Source organism: Salvelinus alpinus, chromosome 26 (genome assembly GCF_045679555.1).
Source record: "Salvelinus alpinus chromosome 26, SLU_Salpinus.1, whole genome shotgun sequence".
Lineage (NCBI taxonomy): Eukaryota > Metazoa > Chordata > Actinopteri > Salmoniformes > Salmonidae > Salvelinus > Salvelinus alpinus.
The window spans coordinates 30,172,021-30,189,811 of NC_092111.1; the positions used below are offsets into that span (position 1 = coordinate 30,172,021).

General features: G+C 41.4%; 1 protein-coding gene across 1 annotated transcript in view; it reads left to right on the forward strand.

Moving 5' to 3' along the window:
* Window positions 1-17,262, forward strand: part of LOC139555133 (inactive phospholipase C-like protein 2) — a 51,348-nt gene extending 34,086 nt beyond the window's left edge. The window contains exons 11-12 of the mRNA XM_071368657.1: window positions 12,337-12,446; window positions 12,688-17,262. Coding sequence (XP_071224758.1) covers window positions 12,337-12,446; window positions 12,688-12,870 — 293 coding nt within the window. The 3' untranslated portion in view covers window positions 12,871-17,262. The remainder of the gene's footprint in view (window positions 1-12,336; window positions 12,447-12,687) is intronic.
* The last annotated feature ends 529 nt before the right edge of the window (window positions 17,263-17,791 follow it).

The following is a 17,791-nucleotide window of genomic DNA, read 5'->3' on the forward strand; positions in this document are numbered from 1 at the left end:
TTTGTGAGGCCCCAGGAGTCAGAGGAGAGCTGAGGAGAGGGGATGAGAGGTCAGCATATATATTGTGGTGCAGAGTTTTTGTGAGGCCCCAGGAGTCAGAGGAGAGCTGAGGAGAGGGGATGAGAGGTCAGCATATATATTGTGCTGCAGGGTTTTTGTGAGGCCCCAGGAGTCAGAGGAGAGCTGAGGAGAGGGGATGAGAGGTCAGCATATATATTGTGCTGCAGGGTTTTTGTGAGGCCCCAGGAGTCAGAGGAGAGCTGAGGAGAGGGGATGAGAGGTCGGCATATATATTGTGCTGCAGGGTTTTTGTGAGGCCCTAGGAGTCAGAGGAGAGCTGAGGAGAGGGGATGAGAGGTCAGCATATATATTGTGCTGCAGGGTTTTTGTGAGGCCCCAGGAGTCAGAGGGGAAGAAGAGTTCTGGCCCGTGCTGATCTCTCTCTGTTCTGTCGGTTCCGCTCGGCTACACAGGGAAATAGAACGTTTCCCACATGCACACACACAACGGAATGCCCTGGCACTCAAGCCAAGCGTCGCCTAGCAACTGCACTGGCAGGCAGGCAGGCAACCAACGTGGTGCGTATAAGTGTGTGTGTTTGTTTGTGTGTGAAGGGGAGGGTGGATTTAGTCAGTGTATACGAGATGATGTGTAAGTGTGTGTGTTTGTTTGTGTGTGAAGGGGAGGGTGGATTTAGTCAGTGTATACGAGATGATGTGTATAAGTGAGTGTTGAAGTTAGTGGGTTGTTTTCAGGTGTATGTTAGAGAGAGAGAGGGAGTGGGGGGAGAGGGAGGGAGGGGGAGAGAGAGGGAGGGAGGGAGGGAGGGGGAGAGAGAGGGAGAGGGAGAGAGGGGGAGAGAGAGGGAGGGAGGGGGAGAGAGAGGGAGGGAAAGGCTGAGGGAGAGGGAGGGAGGGAGGGAGGGAGGGAGGGAGGGAGGGAGGGAGGGAGGGAGGGAGGGAGGGAGAGGCTGAGGGAGAGCATTAAACAGTAATATATACTGAGTTGCATTCAGGTCTGCGTTGCGTTGTGTTGGTTGTGTGGTGTTGCTCAGGATGTTGTGTTTAAAAGTTCCCTCACAGTATCGCTCCTAGCAGTGTGTGACCGGTGTTAACCCACTTCCTTGTCTCCATGGAGATGGTGATAAAGTGTGACAGTGTTCTGGGGCAGACAGAGAAAGTCAGGCAGAATTTACACACTGCAGCACACGCTCAATCTGACCAGAGGGACGTGAGGACGAGGAGTCTGCCCTCTTTCTCTCTCTTTAATTCAGGCCAGGATTAAACCAAAGGCACATTGTCAACAAGCTCATTCCACTGTGGACAATGCACATTTTAAAGAAAATATTTCCAACGTTTGCGGAGATTCACGGCAAACATTGGCTCAACCATAAATGACCTTTAAAAGTCAAAAGCAATGCGCAAGTCCCCACCGGGAGGTCTCAATCTCTTTATTCTTGTATTCAGATCTCTTAACTCTCTACTTTTCTCTCCAGGTGTGTGGGTAAAATCACTGGGAAAGCCAAGCCCCCCCCAAACAAACATGTTACAACCTATGTGTTGTTTTCCCTACAACCTGTTAGTTCATATGCCTTGACACTGTGATATATAGTGTGTTGTTTTCCCTACAACCTGTTAGTTCATATGCCTTGACACTGTGATATATAGTGTGTTGTTTTCCCTACAACCTGTTAGTTCATATGCCTTGACACTGTGATATATAGTGTGTTGTTTTCCCTATAACCTGTTAGTTCATATGCCTTGACACTGTGATATATAGTGTGTTGTTTTCCCTACAACCTGTTAGTTCATATGCCTTGACACTGTGATATATAGTGTGTTGTTTTCCCTATAACCTGTTAGTTCATATGCCTTGACACTGTGATATATAGTGTGTTGTTTTCCCTATAACCTGTTAGTTCATATGCCTTGACACTGTGATATATAGTGTGTTGTTTTCCCTATAACCTGTTAGTTCATATGCCTTGACACTGTGATATATAGTGTGTTGTTTTCCCTATAACCTGTTAGTTCATATGCCTTGACACTGTGATATATAGTGTGTTGTTTTCCCTATAACCTGTTAGTTCATATGCCTTGACACTGTGATATATAGTGTGTTGTTTTCCCTATAACCTGTTAGTTCATATGCCTTGACACTGTGATATATAGTGTGTTGTTTTCCCTACAACCTGTTAGTTCATATGCCTTGACACTGTGATATATAGTGTGTTGTTTTCCCTACAACCTGTTAGTTCATATGCCTTGACACTGTGATATATAGTGTGTTGTTTTCCCTACAACCTGTTAGTTCATATGCCTTGACACTGTGATATATAGTGTGTTGTTTTCCCTATAACCTGTTAGTTCATATGCCTTGACACTGTGATATATAGTGTGTTGTTTTCCCTACAACCTGTTAGTTCATATGCCTTGACACTGTGATATATAGTGTGTTGTTTTCCCTACAACCTGTTAGTTCATATGCCTTGACACTGTGATATATAGTGTGTTGTTTTCCCTACAACCTGTTAGTTCATATGCCTTGACACTGTGATATATAGTGTGTTGTTTTCCCTACAACCTGTTAGTTCATATGCCTTGACACTGTGATATATAGTGTGTTGTTTTCCCTATAACCTGTTAGTTCATATGCCTTGACACTGTGATATATAGTGTGTTGTTTTCCCTACAACCTGTTAGTTCATATGCCTTGACACTGTGATATATAGTGTGTTGTTTTCCCTACAACCTGTTAGTTCATATGCCTTGACACTGTGATATATAGTGTGTTGTTTTCCCTATAACCTGTTAGTTCATATGCCTTGACACTGTGATATATAGTGTGTTGTTTTCCCTATAACCTGTTAGTTCATATGCCTTGACACTGTGATATATAGTGTGTTGTTTTCCCTATAACCTGTTAGTTCATATGCCTTGACACTGTGATATATAGTGTGTTGTTTTCCCTATAACCTGTTAGTTCATATGCCTTGACACTGTGATATATAGTGTGTTGTTTTCCCTATAACCTGTTAGTTCATATGCCTTGACACTGTGATATATAGTGTGTTGTTTTCCCTATAACCTGTTAGTTCATATGCCTTGACACTGTGATATATAGTGTGTTGTTTTCCCTACAACCTGTTAGTTCATATGCCTTGACACTGTGATATATAGTGTGTTGTTTTCCCTACAACCTGTTAGTTCATATGCCTTGACACTGTGATATATAGTGTGTTGTTTTCCCTACAACCTGTTAGTTCATATGCCTTGACACTGTGATATATAGTGTGTTGTTTTCCCTACAACCTGTTAGTTCATATGCCTTGACACTGTGATATATAGTGTGTTGTTTTCCCTATAACCTGTTAGTTCATATGCCTTGACACTGTGATACAGTGAGGGAAAAAAGTATTTGATCCCCTGCTGATTTTGTACGTTTGCCCACTGACAAAGATATTATCAGTCTATAATTTTAATGGTAGGTTTATTTGAACAGTGAGAGACAGAATAACAACAAAAATATCCAGAAAAATGCATGTCAAAAATGTTATCAATTGATTTGCATTTTAATGAGGGAAATAAGTATTTGACCCCTTCTCAATCAAAAAGATTTCTGGCTCCCAGGTGTCTTTCATACAGGTAACGAACGGAGATTAGGAGCACACTCTTAAAGGGAGTGCTCCTAATCTCAGTTTCTTACCTGTATAAAAGATACCTGTCCACAGAAGCAATCAATCAATCAGATTCCAAACTCTCCACCATGGCCAAGACCAAAGAGCTCTCCAAGGATGTCAGGGACAAGATTGTAGACCTACACAATGCTGGAATGGGCTACAAGACCATCGCCAAGCAGCTTGGTGAGAAGGTGACAACAGTTTCTGTGATTATTCGCAAATGGAAGAAACACAAAAGACCTGTCAATCTCCCTCAGCCTGGGGCTCCATGCAAGATCTCACCTCGTGAAGTTGCAATGATCATGAGAACGGTGAGGAATCAGCCCAGAACTACACAGGAGGATCTTGTCAATGATCTCAAGGCAGCTGGGACCATAGTCATCAAGAAAACAATTGGTAACACACTATGCCGTGAAGGACTGAAATCCTGCAGCGCCCGCAAGGTCCCCCTGCTCAAGAAAGCACATATACAGGCCCGTCTGAAGTTTGCCAATGAACATCTGAATGATTCAGAGGACAACTGGGTGAACGTGTTGTGGTCAGATGAGACCAAAATGGAGTTCTTTGGCATCAACCCAACTTGCAGTGTTTGGAGGAGGAGGAATGCTGCCTATGACCCCAAGAAACCATCCCCACCGTCAAACATGGAGGTGGAAACATTATGCTTTGGGGGTGTTTTTCTGCTAAAGGGACAGGACAACTTCACCGCATCAAAGGGACGATGGACGGGGCCATGTACCGTCAAATCTTGGGTGAAAACCTCCTTCCCTCAGCCAGGGTATTGAAAATGGGTCGTGGATGGGTATTCCAGCATGACAATGACCCAAAACACACGGCCAAGGCAACAAAGGAGTGGCTCAAGAAGAAGCACATTAAGGTCCTGGAGTGGCCTAGCCAGTATCCAGACCTTAATCCCATAGAAAATCTGTGGAGGGAGCTGAAGGTTCGAGTTGCCAAACGTCAGCCTCAAAACCTTAATGACTTGAAGAAGATCTGCAAAGAGGAGTGGGACAAAATCCCTCCTGAGATGTGTGCAAACCTGGTGGCCAACTACAAGAAACGTCTGACCTCTGTGATTGCCAACAAGGGTTTTGCCACCAAGTACTAAGTCATGTTTTGCAGAGGGGTCAAATACTTATTTCCCTCATTAAAATGCAAATCAATTCATAACATTTTTGACATGCGTTTTTCTGGATTTTTTTGTTGATATTCTGTCTCTCACTGTTCAAATAAACCTACCATTAAAATTATAGACTGATCATTTCTTTGTCAGTGGGCAAACGTACAAAATCAGCAGGGGATCAAATACTTTTTTCCCTCACTGTATATAGTGTGTTGTTTTCCCTACAACCTGTTAGTTCATATGCCTTGACACTGTGATATATAGTGTGTTGTTTTCCCTATAACCTGTTAGTTCATATGCCTTGACACTGTGATATATAGTGTGTTGTTTTCCCTATAACCTGTTAGTTCATATGCCTTGACACTGTGATATATAGTGTGTTGTTTTCCCTATAACCTGTTAGTTCATATGCCTTGACACTGTGATATATAGTGTGTTGTTTTCCCTATAACCTGTTAGTTCATATGCCTTGACACTGTGATATATAGTGTGTTGTTTTCCCTACAACCTGTTAGTTCATATGCCTTGACACTGTGATATATAGTGTGTTGTTTTCCCTATAACCTGTTAGTTCATATGCCTTGACACTGTGATATATAGTGTGTTGTTTTCCCTACAACCTGTTAGTTCATATGCCTTGACACTGTGATATATAGTGTGTTGTTTTCCCTACAACCTGTTAGTTCATATGCCTTGACACTGTGATATATAGTGTGTTGTTTTCCCTATAACCTGTTAGTTCATATGCCTTGACACTGTGATATATAGTGTGTTGTTTTCCCTATAACCTGTTAGTTCATATGCCTTGACACTGTGATATATAGTGTGTTGTTTTCCCTATAACCTGTTAGTTCATATGCCTTGACACTGTGATATATAGTGTGTTGTTTTCCCTATAACCTGTTAGTTCATATGCCTTGACACTGTGATATATAGTGTGTTGTTTTCCCTATAACCTGTTAGTTCATATGCCTTGACACTGTGATATATAGTGTGTTGTTTTCCCTACAACCTGTTAGTTCATATGCCTTGACACTGTGATATATAGTGTGTTGTTTTCCCTACAACCTGTTAGTTCATATGCCTTGACACTGTGATATATAGTGTGTTGTTTTCCCTACAACCTGTTAGTTCATATGCCTTGACACTGTGATATATAGTGTGTTGTTTTCCCTATAACCTGTTAGTTCATATGCCTTGACACTGTGATATATAGTGTGTTGTTTTCCCTATAACCTGTTAGTTCATATGCCTTGACACTGTGATATATAGTGTGTTGTTTTCCCTACAACCTGTTAGTTCATATGCCTTGACACTGTGATATATAGTGTGTTGTTTTCCCTACAACCTGTTAGTTCATATGCCTTGACACTGTGATATATAGTGTGTTGTTTTCCCTATAACCTGTTAGTTCATATGCCTTGACACTGTGATATATAGTGTGTTGTTTTCCCTACAACCTGTTAGTTCATATGCCTTGACACTGTGATATATAGTGTGTTGTTTTCCCTATAACCTGTTAGTTCATATGCCTTGACACTGTGATATATAGTGTGTTGTTTTCCCTATAACCTGTTAGTTTATATGCCTTGACACTGTGATATATAGTGTGTTGTTTTCCCTACAACCTGTTAGTTCATATGCCTTGACACTGTGATATATAGTGTGTTGTTTTCCCTACAACCTGTTAGTTCATATGCCTTGACACTGTGATATATAGTGTGTTGTTTTCCCTATAACCTGTTAGTTCATATGCCTTGACACTGTGATATATAGTGTGTTGTTTTCCCTACAACCTGTTAGTTCATATGCCTTGACACTGTGATATATAGTGTGTTGTTTTCCCTATAACCTGTTAGTTCATATGCCTTGACACTGTGATATATAGTGTGTTGTTTTCCCTATAACCTGTTAGTTCATATGCCTTGACACTGTGATATATAGTGTGTTGTTTTCCCTATAACCTGTTAGTTCATATGCCTTGACACTGTGATATATAGTGTTAAGGCCGAGACAATAAGAAGACACAGTGGCAGAATAAATTCAACCACACATTTGTTTCATTGCGAAACCGGAGAGCAGCATCTGTCTGGTGAAGTCCACAAACATACAGTGCATTCAGAAAGTATTCAGACCCCTTCCCTTTTTACACATTTTGTTACGTTACAGCCTCATTCTAAAATGGATAGAATATTTTTTTCCCCTAATCAATCTACACACAATGCCCCATAATGAGAAAGCGAGAACAGGTTTTTAGACATTTTTGCTAATTTATTAAAAAAGTCCAAAACTGAAAGACCTTATTTACATAAGTAGTCAGACCTTTTGCTATGAGACTTGAAATTGAGCTCAGGTGCATCCTGTTTCCATTGATCACCCTTGAGATGTTTCTACAACTTTATTGGAGTCCACATGTGGTAAATTCAATTGATTGGACATGATTTTGAAAGGCACACACCTGTCTATAAAAGGTCCCACAGTGCATGTCAGAGCAGAAACCAAGCCGTGAGGTTGAAGGAATTGTCTGTAGAGCTCCGAGACAGGATTGTGTCGAGGCACAGATCTGGGGATGCTGCAAAAAAATTCTGCAGCATTGAAGGTCCTTAAGAACACTGTGGCTTCCATCATTCTTAAATGGAAGAATTTTAGGAACCACCAAAACTCTTCCTAGAGCTGGCTGCCTGGCCAAACTGAGCAATCGGGGGAGATGTGCCTTGGTCAGGGAGCTGTGGAGGCAATCTCAACGCTGTGCGTTACAGGGAAGACATCCTCCTCCCTCATGTGGTACCCTTCCTGCAGGCTCATCCTGACATGACCCTCCAGCATGACAATGCCACCAGCCATACTGCTCGTTCTGTGCGTGATTTCCTCCAAGACATGAATATCAGTGTTCTGCCATGGCCAGCAAAGAGCCCGGATCTCAATCCCATTGAGCACGTCTGGGACATGTTGGATCGGAGGGTGAGAGCTAGGGCCATTCCCCCCAGAAATGTCAGGGATCTTGCAGGTGTCTTGGTGGAAGAGTGAGGTAACATCTCACAGCAAGAACTGGCAAATCTGGTGCAGTCCATGAGGAGGAGATGCACTGCAGTAGTTAATGCAGTTGGTGGCCACACCAGATACTGACTGTTACTTTTGATTTTGACCCCCTCCCCCCTTTGTTCAGGGACACATTATTCGACTTCTGTTAGTCGCATGTCTGTGGAACTTGTTCAGTTTATGTCTGTTAAATCTTGTTAGTTTGCAAGCCCTGCCATGAGTGTCAGAGCCAGTGTAGTAGGATTCAATCTTCGTCCTGTATTGACGCTTTCCCTGTTTAATGGTTCGTTTGAGGGTGAAGCAGGATTTCTTATAAGCATCCTGATTAGTTTCCCGCTCCTTGAAAGCGTCAGCTAGCTCGGTGCGGATGTTGCCTATATTACAGTATCATTTCCCTTTGGTAGGATAGTCTAGACCATAGATCATTGAGTTTGTTTTCCAGTGATTGCACCGATGGTAATGGCGATTTACTCACTCGCCTATGAATCCTAACAAGGCACCCCGACCTTCTCCCTCGGTATCTCCTCCTTTTCTTCACGCTAATGAAGGGGATTTGGGCCTGTTCTCCGGAAAGCAGTATATCCTTCGCGTCAGACTCATTAAAGAAAAATCTTTCTCCCGTTCGAAGTGAGTAATCAATGTTCTGATGTCCAGAAACTTTTTCGGTCATACGAGATGGTAGCAGTAACTTTATGTACAAAATAATTGAAAAAACTACCAAAATAGCACAATTGGTTAGGAGTCCGTAAAACGGCAGCCATCCCCTCTGGCGCCATCATTCATAAAATACAGGTGTGCCAAGCTTATAGCGTCATACCCAAGAAGACTCGAGGCTGTAATCACTGCCAAAGGTGCTTCAACAATGTACTGAGTAAAGAGTCTGAATACTTATGTAAACGTAATATTTCAGTTTTCTTATTTTTGCAAAGATGTCAAAAACTGTTTTTGCTTTGTCATTATAGAGTACTGGGTATAGATTGATGAGGGGGAAAAAGAAAAGAAATTACATTTCTTTTAGGATAAGGCTGTAACGTAACAACATTTTTGAAAAAGTCAAGTGGTCTGAATGTACTGTACTGCATGTAACAAACAGTTACATGACCAACAGCATGGTCAAGCAAGGTAAGGTTTCCGACTTTTTCGGACTACTAAACAACTATGAACACCGGAGAGTTAACGCAAGTCGCAAAGACAGGAGCTGCCTCCACTAGTACAGCACCATTTCAACTTCAACGTCATCTAATCACCTCTGCTTATTCTAATAAAATTATATTTTATTCGTCACATAAACATGTTTTTAGCAGATGTTATTGCGGGTGTAGCAAAATGCTTGTGTTTCTAGCTCCAACAGTGCAATAATATCTAACAATCCACAACAATACACACAAAAGTAAAAGAATGGAATTAAGGAATATATAAATATTAGGAATATATAAATATTAGGATGAGCAATGTCGGAGTAGCCTTAAATAATAGCTATTAACTTCTACTTGGTCACAATCCCGGATCCGGGAGCACCCTCATCAGTAAAAAAGCTGACTAGCATAGCCTAGCATAGCGCCACAAGTAAATACTAGCATCTAAATATCATGAAATCACAAGTCCAAGACACCAGATGAAAGATACACATCTTGTGAATCCAGCCATCATTTCCGATTTTTAAAATGTTTTACAGGGAAAACACAATATGTATTTCTATTAGCTAACCACGATAGCAAAAGACCCAACCGCATATTTTCACAATTTTTTTACTGCATAGGTAGCTATCACAAATTCGACCAAATAAAGATATAAATAGTCACTAACCAAGAAACAACTTCATCAGATGACAGTCTGATAACATATTTATTGTATAGCATATGTTTTGTTCGAAAAATGTGCATATTTCAGGTATAAATCATAGTTTTACATTGCAGTAGTCTCACCAAAGCAGCTAGAATAACTACTGAAACCAACGTGAAATACCTAAATACTCATCATAAAACACTTATGAAAAATACACGGTGTACAGCAAATGAAAGACAAACATCTTGTGAATCCAGCCAATATTTCAGATTTTTAAAGTGTTTTACAGCGAAAACACAATATAGCATTATATTAGCTTACTACAATAGTCTACCACACAGCCGCATTCATTCAAGACACGTTAGCGATAGCGAATAAACCAGCAAAAGATATAAATTTTTTCACTAACCTTCTCAAACTTCATCAGATGACAGTCCTATAACATCATATTACACAATACATATATGGTTTGTTCGAAAATGTGCATATTTAGCAGCACAAATCGTGGTTGAACAATGTGAATACGTAGTGAAAATGCAGAAATATTGTCCGGAGAAATCTTGGAGAGGCACCTATTCTAATCAAATAACTAATCATAAGCTTTACTAAAAAATACATGTTGGACAGCAAATTAAAGATACACTAGTTCTTAATGCAACCGCTGTGTTAGATTTTTAAAATTAACTTTAGTACGACTTACAGCTTACGTTATAGCGATACAGCACCCAAAATCAGCACCCAAATTACGTCTAAACATTTTCGACAGAAATGCGAAAAAACATCATAAATCGTTCCTACTATTTGATGAGCTTCCATCAGAATCTTGTACAAGTTGTCCTTTGTCCAGAATAATCGTTGCTCGGTTGTAGAATGTCGTCTTCATCTGTAGAACGCTAGCCAACGTTAGCCATGCGGCACAGAAGTGTCCAAATCCCCAGAACGCATCACAAAGAAAATACCGAAAATCGGAATAAACTTATATAAACTGATATAAGTCGGTTTAATATAACTAGTTGATGATGTTTTTAACACATATATCGAATAAAATCAGAGCCGGATATATCTAAGGCCTATAACGACAGCTTTTCAGAACGCAATCCAGGTGACCGATTCGCGCCATGGTGAAGAAATGAAAGAGTGGTCGCGTCATTCCAACAGGTCTTATTCGGCCTCAGATAGAGCTATACACCCCATTCCAATTCTCACTGCCTACTGACATCTAGGGGAAGGCGTATGCAGTGCATGTAGACCCATAGATTCCATGCAAATTAATAAACTGACCCTGGAACAGAGCCCTCGATTTCAGATTTCTCACTTCCTGACAGGAAGTTTGCTGCAAAATGAGTTCTGTTTTACTCACAGATATAATTCAAACGGTTTTAGAAACTAGAGAGTGTTTTCTATCCAATAGTAATAATAATATGCATATTGTACGAGCAAGAATTAGGTACGAGGCAGTTTAATTTGGGAACGATTTTTTACAAAGTGAGAACAGTGCCCCCCTATTGAGAAAAGGTTTTAACACAGTGACAACTAAAAGATACCAACAACTATTTTGTCCAATAAACGTAAGCTAAATACTGTATGATGTGGCTGTCCATGGTACTAATTTCTGTGTGTGCGTGTTGACTCACCCAATGCATCCTCCTCTTTCATGTTGCCTAAATGGTCTATGATTTTGATTATTTTGTTGTGCTAGGCTACCTGGCTAAAATGCTTGCTCGCTAGCCTAACTTCCTTTCATGGGCAACGTAGCGCCAGGCCAGCTACTTGAACTTCCATCCTTTCAGGCAAGGGACACAATGTATGAATTTATGGTTGCATCAGAATCACTGTTATAATCATTGGCCCGTACGGAGAATGAAGTAAAACCGCAAGTCCAAATCCCCATCTCCAGCCATGGCTAATTGTAGCTGGCTAGCTAGCCACCGGAAGACAATGACCCAACGAGATGCAAAAATGTATTTGTTTTGTCAGTGACGTTTGGCTTCTGATGTGATTGGTCTGAAGCCAAATACAATCTGGTTTCCCTTAGCACTTTTTTTGGTGCACCAGAGCCATTCACAGTTGAGCTCACTCAGTTTAGCTCAACGCTGATTGTCTATTATTTAATATTTTTTTGTCAAGGTAGGCCACATGCTCGCTGGCTTCCCTTACATTCAATGATAGCCGCAGGGACTATTTTTGACCAGAAAGCATCCGATTGATTCACTACACGTACAGAGACAGAGGGGCGCTGTTTCGCTCGCTCAGATGCGAAAGATATTCTGGCTTCCCTTGGCATCCATGAATACACACCACTGTTTCTCTCTGTGGTGTAATAGACTGGTGAAGACTTTTGATTGAATCACAAATACCAGACACCACCAAACCACTGACCTGAGCCAGTGTTGGGCCTTGGTTAATACACAGAGAGGTTGAGCCAGACTTGGGCCTTGGTCAATACACAGAGAGGTTGAGCCAGACTTGGGCCTTGGTCAATACACAGAGAGGTTGAGCCAGACTTGGGCCTTGGTCAATACACAGAGAGGTTGAGCCAGACTTGGGCCTTGGTCAATACACAGAGAGGTTGAGCCAGACTTGGGCCTTGGTTAAGACACGGAGAGGTTGAGCTAGTCTTGGGCCTTGGTTAAGATCTGGAGAGGTTGACAAAGAGGGAAAGGTTCAAGATTGTAATATTGTGTATGTATGTGTGTCTGTGGTCACCTAGCCATGGAGTTCCATGAGAAGTTAAAGCCCATGGCAGTGAAGGAGGGGCTTAAAGGTCGTAAGGTCACCAGAGCTGTGGAGAGTTTCAGCTGGAACATCACCATATTGAAGGTGAATACACACACACACACACACACACACACACACACACACACACACACACACACACACACACACACACACACACACACACACACACACACACACACACACACACACACACACACACACACACACACACACCAGACCAAAGACAACCGCATACCACAGAATATTGCCAGTCTGTTTCCACATTGGCCAACTCAGACCAACTCCTCTCTCTCTCTTCCTATCCTTCCCTTCTCTCTCTCAGGGGCAGGCAGACCTGCTGAAACGGGCTAAGATGGAGGTGCAGGAGAACATAAAGCAGGTCTACTACGCTGCCCTGACCTCTAACCTCAGTAAGGGCGGGACAGGAGAGACAACCCACACCCGGCGCAGCCTGGACGCCCTTCCTTCAATGTCGGGTACAGCTCCGGCAAGAAGTTTCCCTTAGGCACAGACAGGTCTAGGAATAGTTTACCTATCTGAAATTTTATATTGAACCATAAGGGGGAAATGTAAAATCTGACAGTAGGTCAGTTTCTAAGGGCACAATCGTCCTATTCTGAGGATTGGCAGGGTAATAAGAAGTTGCTACATACGTTCTATAGTGATAGGCTCCTTCTGCATCTCATCCGGGGTCTGCCGTTTTCTCCACACAACGATGAGGAGGAAGGAAGATGGACTCAGTTGAAGAGAAAAACTCCCGTTATAGCACTGCCAGGAGGGAGGATTAATGTCGAAGACACTGGAGACAGGAATGTAGAGAGGAATGAAGGAATGAGGTCTGAGAGAAAGAGAGAGACAATCAGACTACCCTGTCCCCTACTTTGTATGCAGCTGTAAATAAGAAATGTTTAACCCTGCTCTCTCTGGGGCCGATTCAGACCCGAGTTATGCACTTGTAAATGGAACTTAATTCCCTTTTTATGCGCTTTTCTCAAAAACATATTCTGACCTTGAATTTAAAAAATGTTTCAGCCAGGTATTCTTTCAGGGTGGAGATCAGAGAAATGAATAAATAAAAAAACTGAAATATCACATTTACATTTACATTTAAATATTCAGATCCTTTACTCAGTACTTTTTGAAGCACCTTTGGCAGTGATTACAGTATTGAGTCTTCTTGGGTATGACGCTACAAGCTTGGCACACCTGTATTTGGGGAGTTTCTCCCATCCTTCTCTGCAGATCCCCTCAGGCTCTGTCAGGTTGGATGGGGAGCGTTGTTGCACAGCTATTTTTAGGTCTCTCCAAAGATGTTCGATCGGGTTCAAGTCCGGGCTCTGGCTAGGCCACTCAAGGACATTGAGACTTGTCCCGAAGCTACTCCTGCATTGTCTTGGCTGTGTGCTTAGGGTTGTTGTCCTGTTAGAAGGTGAACCTCCACCCCAGTCTGAGGTCCTGAGCGCTCTGGAGCAGGTTTTCATCAAGGATCTCTCTATACTTTGCTCCATTCATCTTTCCCTCAATCCTGACTAGTCTCCCAGTCCCTGCCTCTGAAAAACATTCCCACAGCATGATGCTGCCACCACCATGCTTCACCGTAGGGATGGTGCCAGGTTTCCTCCAGACTTGATGCTTGGCATTCAGGCCAAAGAGTTCAATCTTGGTTTTATCAGACCAGAGAATCTTGTTTCGCATGGTCTGGGAGCCTTTAGGTGCCTTTTGGCAAACTCCTAGTGGGCTGTCATATGCCTTTTACTGAGGAGTGGCTTCTGTCTGGGCACTCTACCATAAAGGCCTGATTGGTGGAGTGCTGCAGAGATGGTTGTCCTTCTGGAAGGTTATCCTCATAAGAACTCTAGAGCACTCTGATCAGATTGACCATCAGGTTCTTGGTCACCTCCCTGACCAAGGCCCATCTCCCCCGATTGCTCAGTTTGGCCGGCCGGTCAGCTCTAGGAAGAGTCTTGGTGGTTCCAAACTTCTTCCATTTAAGAATGATGGAGTCCACAGTGTTCTTGGAGACCTTCAATGCTGCAGACATTTTTTGGTACCCTTCCCCAGATCTGTGCCTCGACACAATCCTGTCTTGGAGCTCTATGGACAATTCCTTCAACCTCATGGCTTGGTTTTTGCTCTGACATGCACTGTCAACTGTGGAACCTTGAAAGGCAGGTGTGTGCCTTTCCAAATCATGTCCAATCAATTGAATTTACCACAGGTGGACTCCAACAGAATCCACCTGAGCTCAATTTCAAGTCTCATAGCAAAGGGTCTGAATACTTATGTAAATAAGTTTTTTTTTTTTTATACAATCGCAAAAATTTCTAAAAACCTGTTTGCTTTGTCATTATGAGGTATTGTGTGTAGTTTGTTGAAGATATTTTTTATTTAATCCATTTTAGAATAAGGCTGTAACGTAACTAAATGTGGAAAAAGTCAAGGGGTCTGAATACTTTGCGAAGGCACTGTATGCTGTTTTCTTACCTTAATTCCACCAACTTACGTGCGAGGAAAGGATGGGTCGAGCAACCTGTCGGTTCCAGGTGGAACAACATCTACTGCATTTTTCCTGATACAAATAACACCATTCTCCACACACTGTAATTTACAAATTGATAAGAGCAATTGATTTGGTCTAGATAAATGAGTAAACCATTTGGATAAGGGGATAGTAAATATAAATTACAATTGTTTAGAACTATTTTACCTTGTTGATCACTCCAGATGAATGTGAAACCAGTCATATGTCAGTAAACTGAAGCATATCAACATTTCAACATATCAACTTTTCCACGGTGATTTTGATGAAATGCTGGCCTTATAACTTGCAGGGATGAAATGTGGAGACTCAAGCTATAGGCTTCTGTAGCCATGCGCAAATAATAGTATAGCGCCAAACCTACCGAGTTGATTTATAGAATGTTTTAATTATATGCCCCGACTTCTCACCGTATTTTTTACAATTTGTATTGTGTTAAATATTAGCCACTATCGGTAGCCACCGTCCGTTTTACCCACATACATTTATCTGTCACTTTAATGTTAGTTTCCTTGCATTTTGCATAATTCCATTACATTGTTAGTGTACCTTTTATTTCCTATGTCACGTTCATGTGGTTGTTCCTAAGGATTGCTAGCAATAGTGGATCACATAAGGCTAAAGTATTACAAGTTGTGCAATAATTTGGGCTCTGTAGCCTATTTGAATCATTATGGAACGCAGAGCATACATAGTAGTTTAAACCTGGAACCTGTTTGTACTGTTCACGACGACTGAACTGTTGTCATCACAGTTCCATGACAAATACCAACATGGTCAGTGAGGATTATTAGGGTAGATTTATAGAACTACTGTTCCAACCCCTATTGGGTTTCTCACCTTCCAATATTTCATGGATTGAACAATTTGAATATGGAAACTTTCAGGATGAATCAAAGCACAATTTTTGATTCACCAATATATTTTGTGCATAAAAGCCATCCAAATGTTTTTTTGTTTTTTTCAGAAATACTTTCCTAACCCTAAATAATATGCAATGATCGGAGTATTTTTTAATCTACCAACTGGTGCTGAAAAGGAGACGTGTATTTACATGGCTTTCTTTCATTAATCCCTAATATTATGAACAGTTCTCTCCATATATTGTCTGCCGAGAAAATTCTAATTAAAGGTACGCAAAATTTTAAGGGGTGGCTTTAGATAAATGTACTGAAAACTCCACAAGAAAATCTGTTGGTCAGCCAGTGGGAGGGTTTTCAGCTGTGTAATTACATTTATTCAGCGTGCGTAAGGGAACCACACCTGCAAAGCCAATTACGCACCTACATAAGGTAAGTCTGAATACCAACTACTGACAAGTGAGTAGGAAAGGGGTGCGTAGGAAAAGCGTACATTTCCTATGTCTGAATCGGGCCCTATGTGCAATGTTTGTTACTCTTGATTTGTGTGTATTTTGGGGTGAGTGAAGAGAGGGTTTTCAGGGTCATTCAACTATACAGTCCCTTCAGAAAGTATTCACACCCCTTGATTTTTTTCAACATTTTGTGTTACAGCCTCTATTTAAAATTGATTCAATTTAGGACACTACCCATCCTGACAACTTGGCCCTGAAGCTTTTGGACGTTTCATTTCTGTACCTTATTGTGAAATGATGTGTAGCTTCCAGAAGCTTTAAAATGAGGGCCAGATTGTCAGGATGGGTAGTGTACTGTATGAGTACACATTAATTACAAGTAAGCACCCTTCAAGATACACTTCATTTTAACTAGCTAAATCCTGTGTAACAACTAGTAATTACATTGTACTTAGGCAAACATTACATGTACTATGCTTTGAAAGTGTTTTTCCACATCTGGGAAGCCACCCAAATTAGATCCCAGTCATTGAGTTTGACCTACTGATCTGTTTTTACCTGATCAACCAAGTTAACCCAGATGGTACACTTTATTTTGGGGTCAAGTGCTAGCAACAACACTGAGCAGAGATATAGTTTGAACAGTGCATATTCAAGGCTAAGTAATTAGAGCCTATTGAGCACAAGCTATAATCTCTGACACCCAGCACATCCACGAGGGATCACAACCTGAGAGACAGTTGTTACTGTATGCAGCTGAGAAGAAGCCAAACACTAAGTTGGTGAATTTGCCCGTTTGTAACATGCATGGTAACAAGTATTCATTGTTACACCCTTGTATTTACACACTTGTTAACCACAGTACTTGTTACACTGTAATAAGGACCCATTCAAACTAAGTGTTACCGGAAAAAGGGGTGTGAATATTTTTTGACGGCCTGTAGCACAAAGGGAAACTGACAGAAGTGTGTGTGCTTCAGGAGGCTGATACAGAATGTGCGAATGCTACTGATATCTAATAATAAAATATGCCATTTAGCAGACGCTTTAATCCAAAGCCATTTACAGCAGTGCGTACATACATTTTCATATGGGTGGCCCCAGCAGGAATCAAACTCACGATACTGAAGTTGCAAAGGCCAGCAGTCTACCAACAGCCACTGAGATGTGTTAAACACATATTTCATTTCTGAATTGGGTTAGGGTCAGATATGGACTGTCAATGGGATGCTGGTCAGAAGGTCCAAGCATGTTCTACTCATCCTAATTCTGGATGTCTATATTGGTGGCATAGTTTTAATGTAACTCAACCAGACAGTGTTAATGATTCAACTATCAAAAACAACGTAACAGTATTTCAAGTTATCCTTCCATGGCACTTTGACCACTGCTTTATGGTGTTGTGTGTCACGTTACGTTATTTTAATATCTGCTTTTATCCTCATTGAGTAAAATATTACTGAATTTTTACAAAATGGTAATTTACAATCATTGGCCTTTTGTCTTAAGTCAGTGTGACAAATCCGCCTGCACTGAGGGATAAGCATTGCTTAGATGCCACCTGTCGAAAGA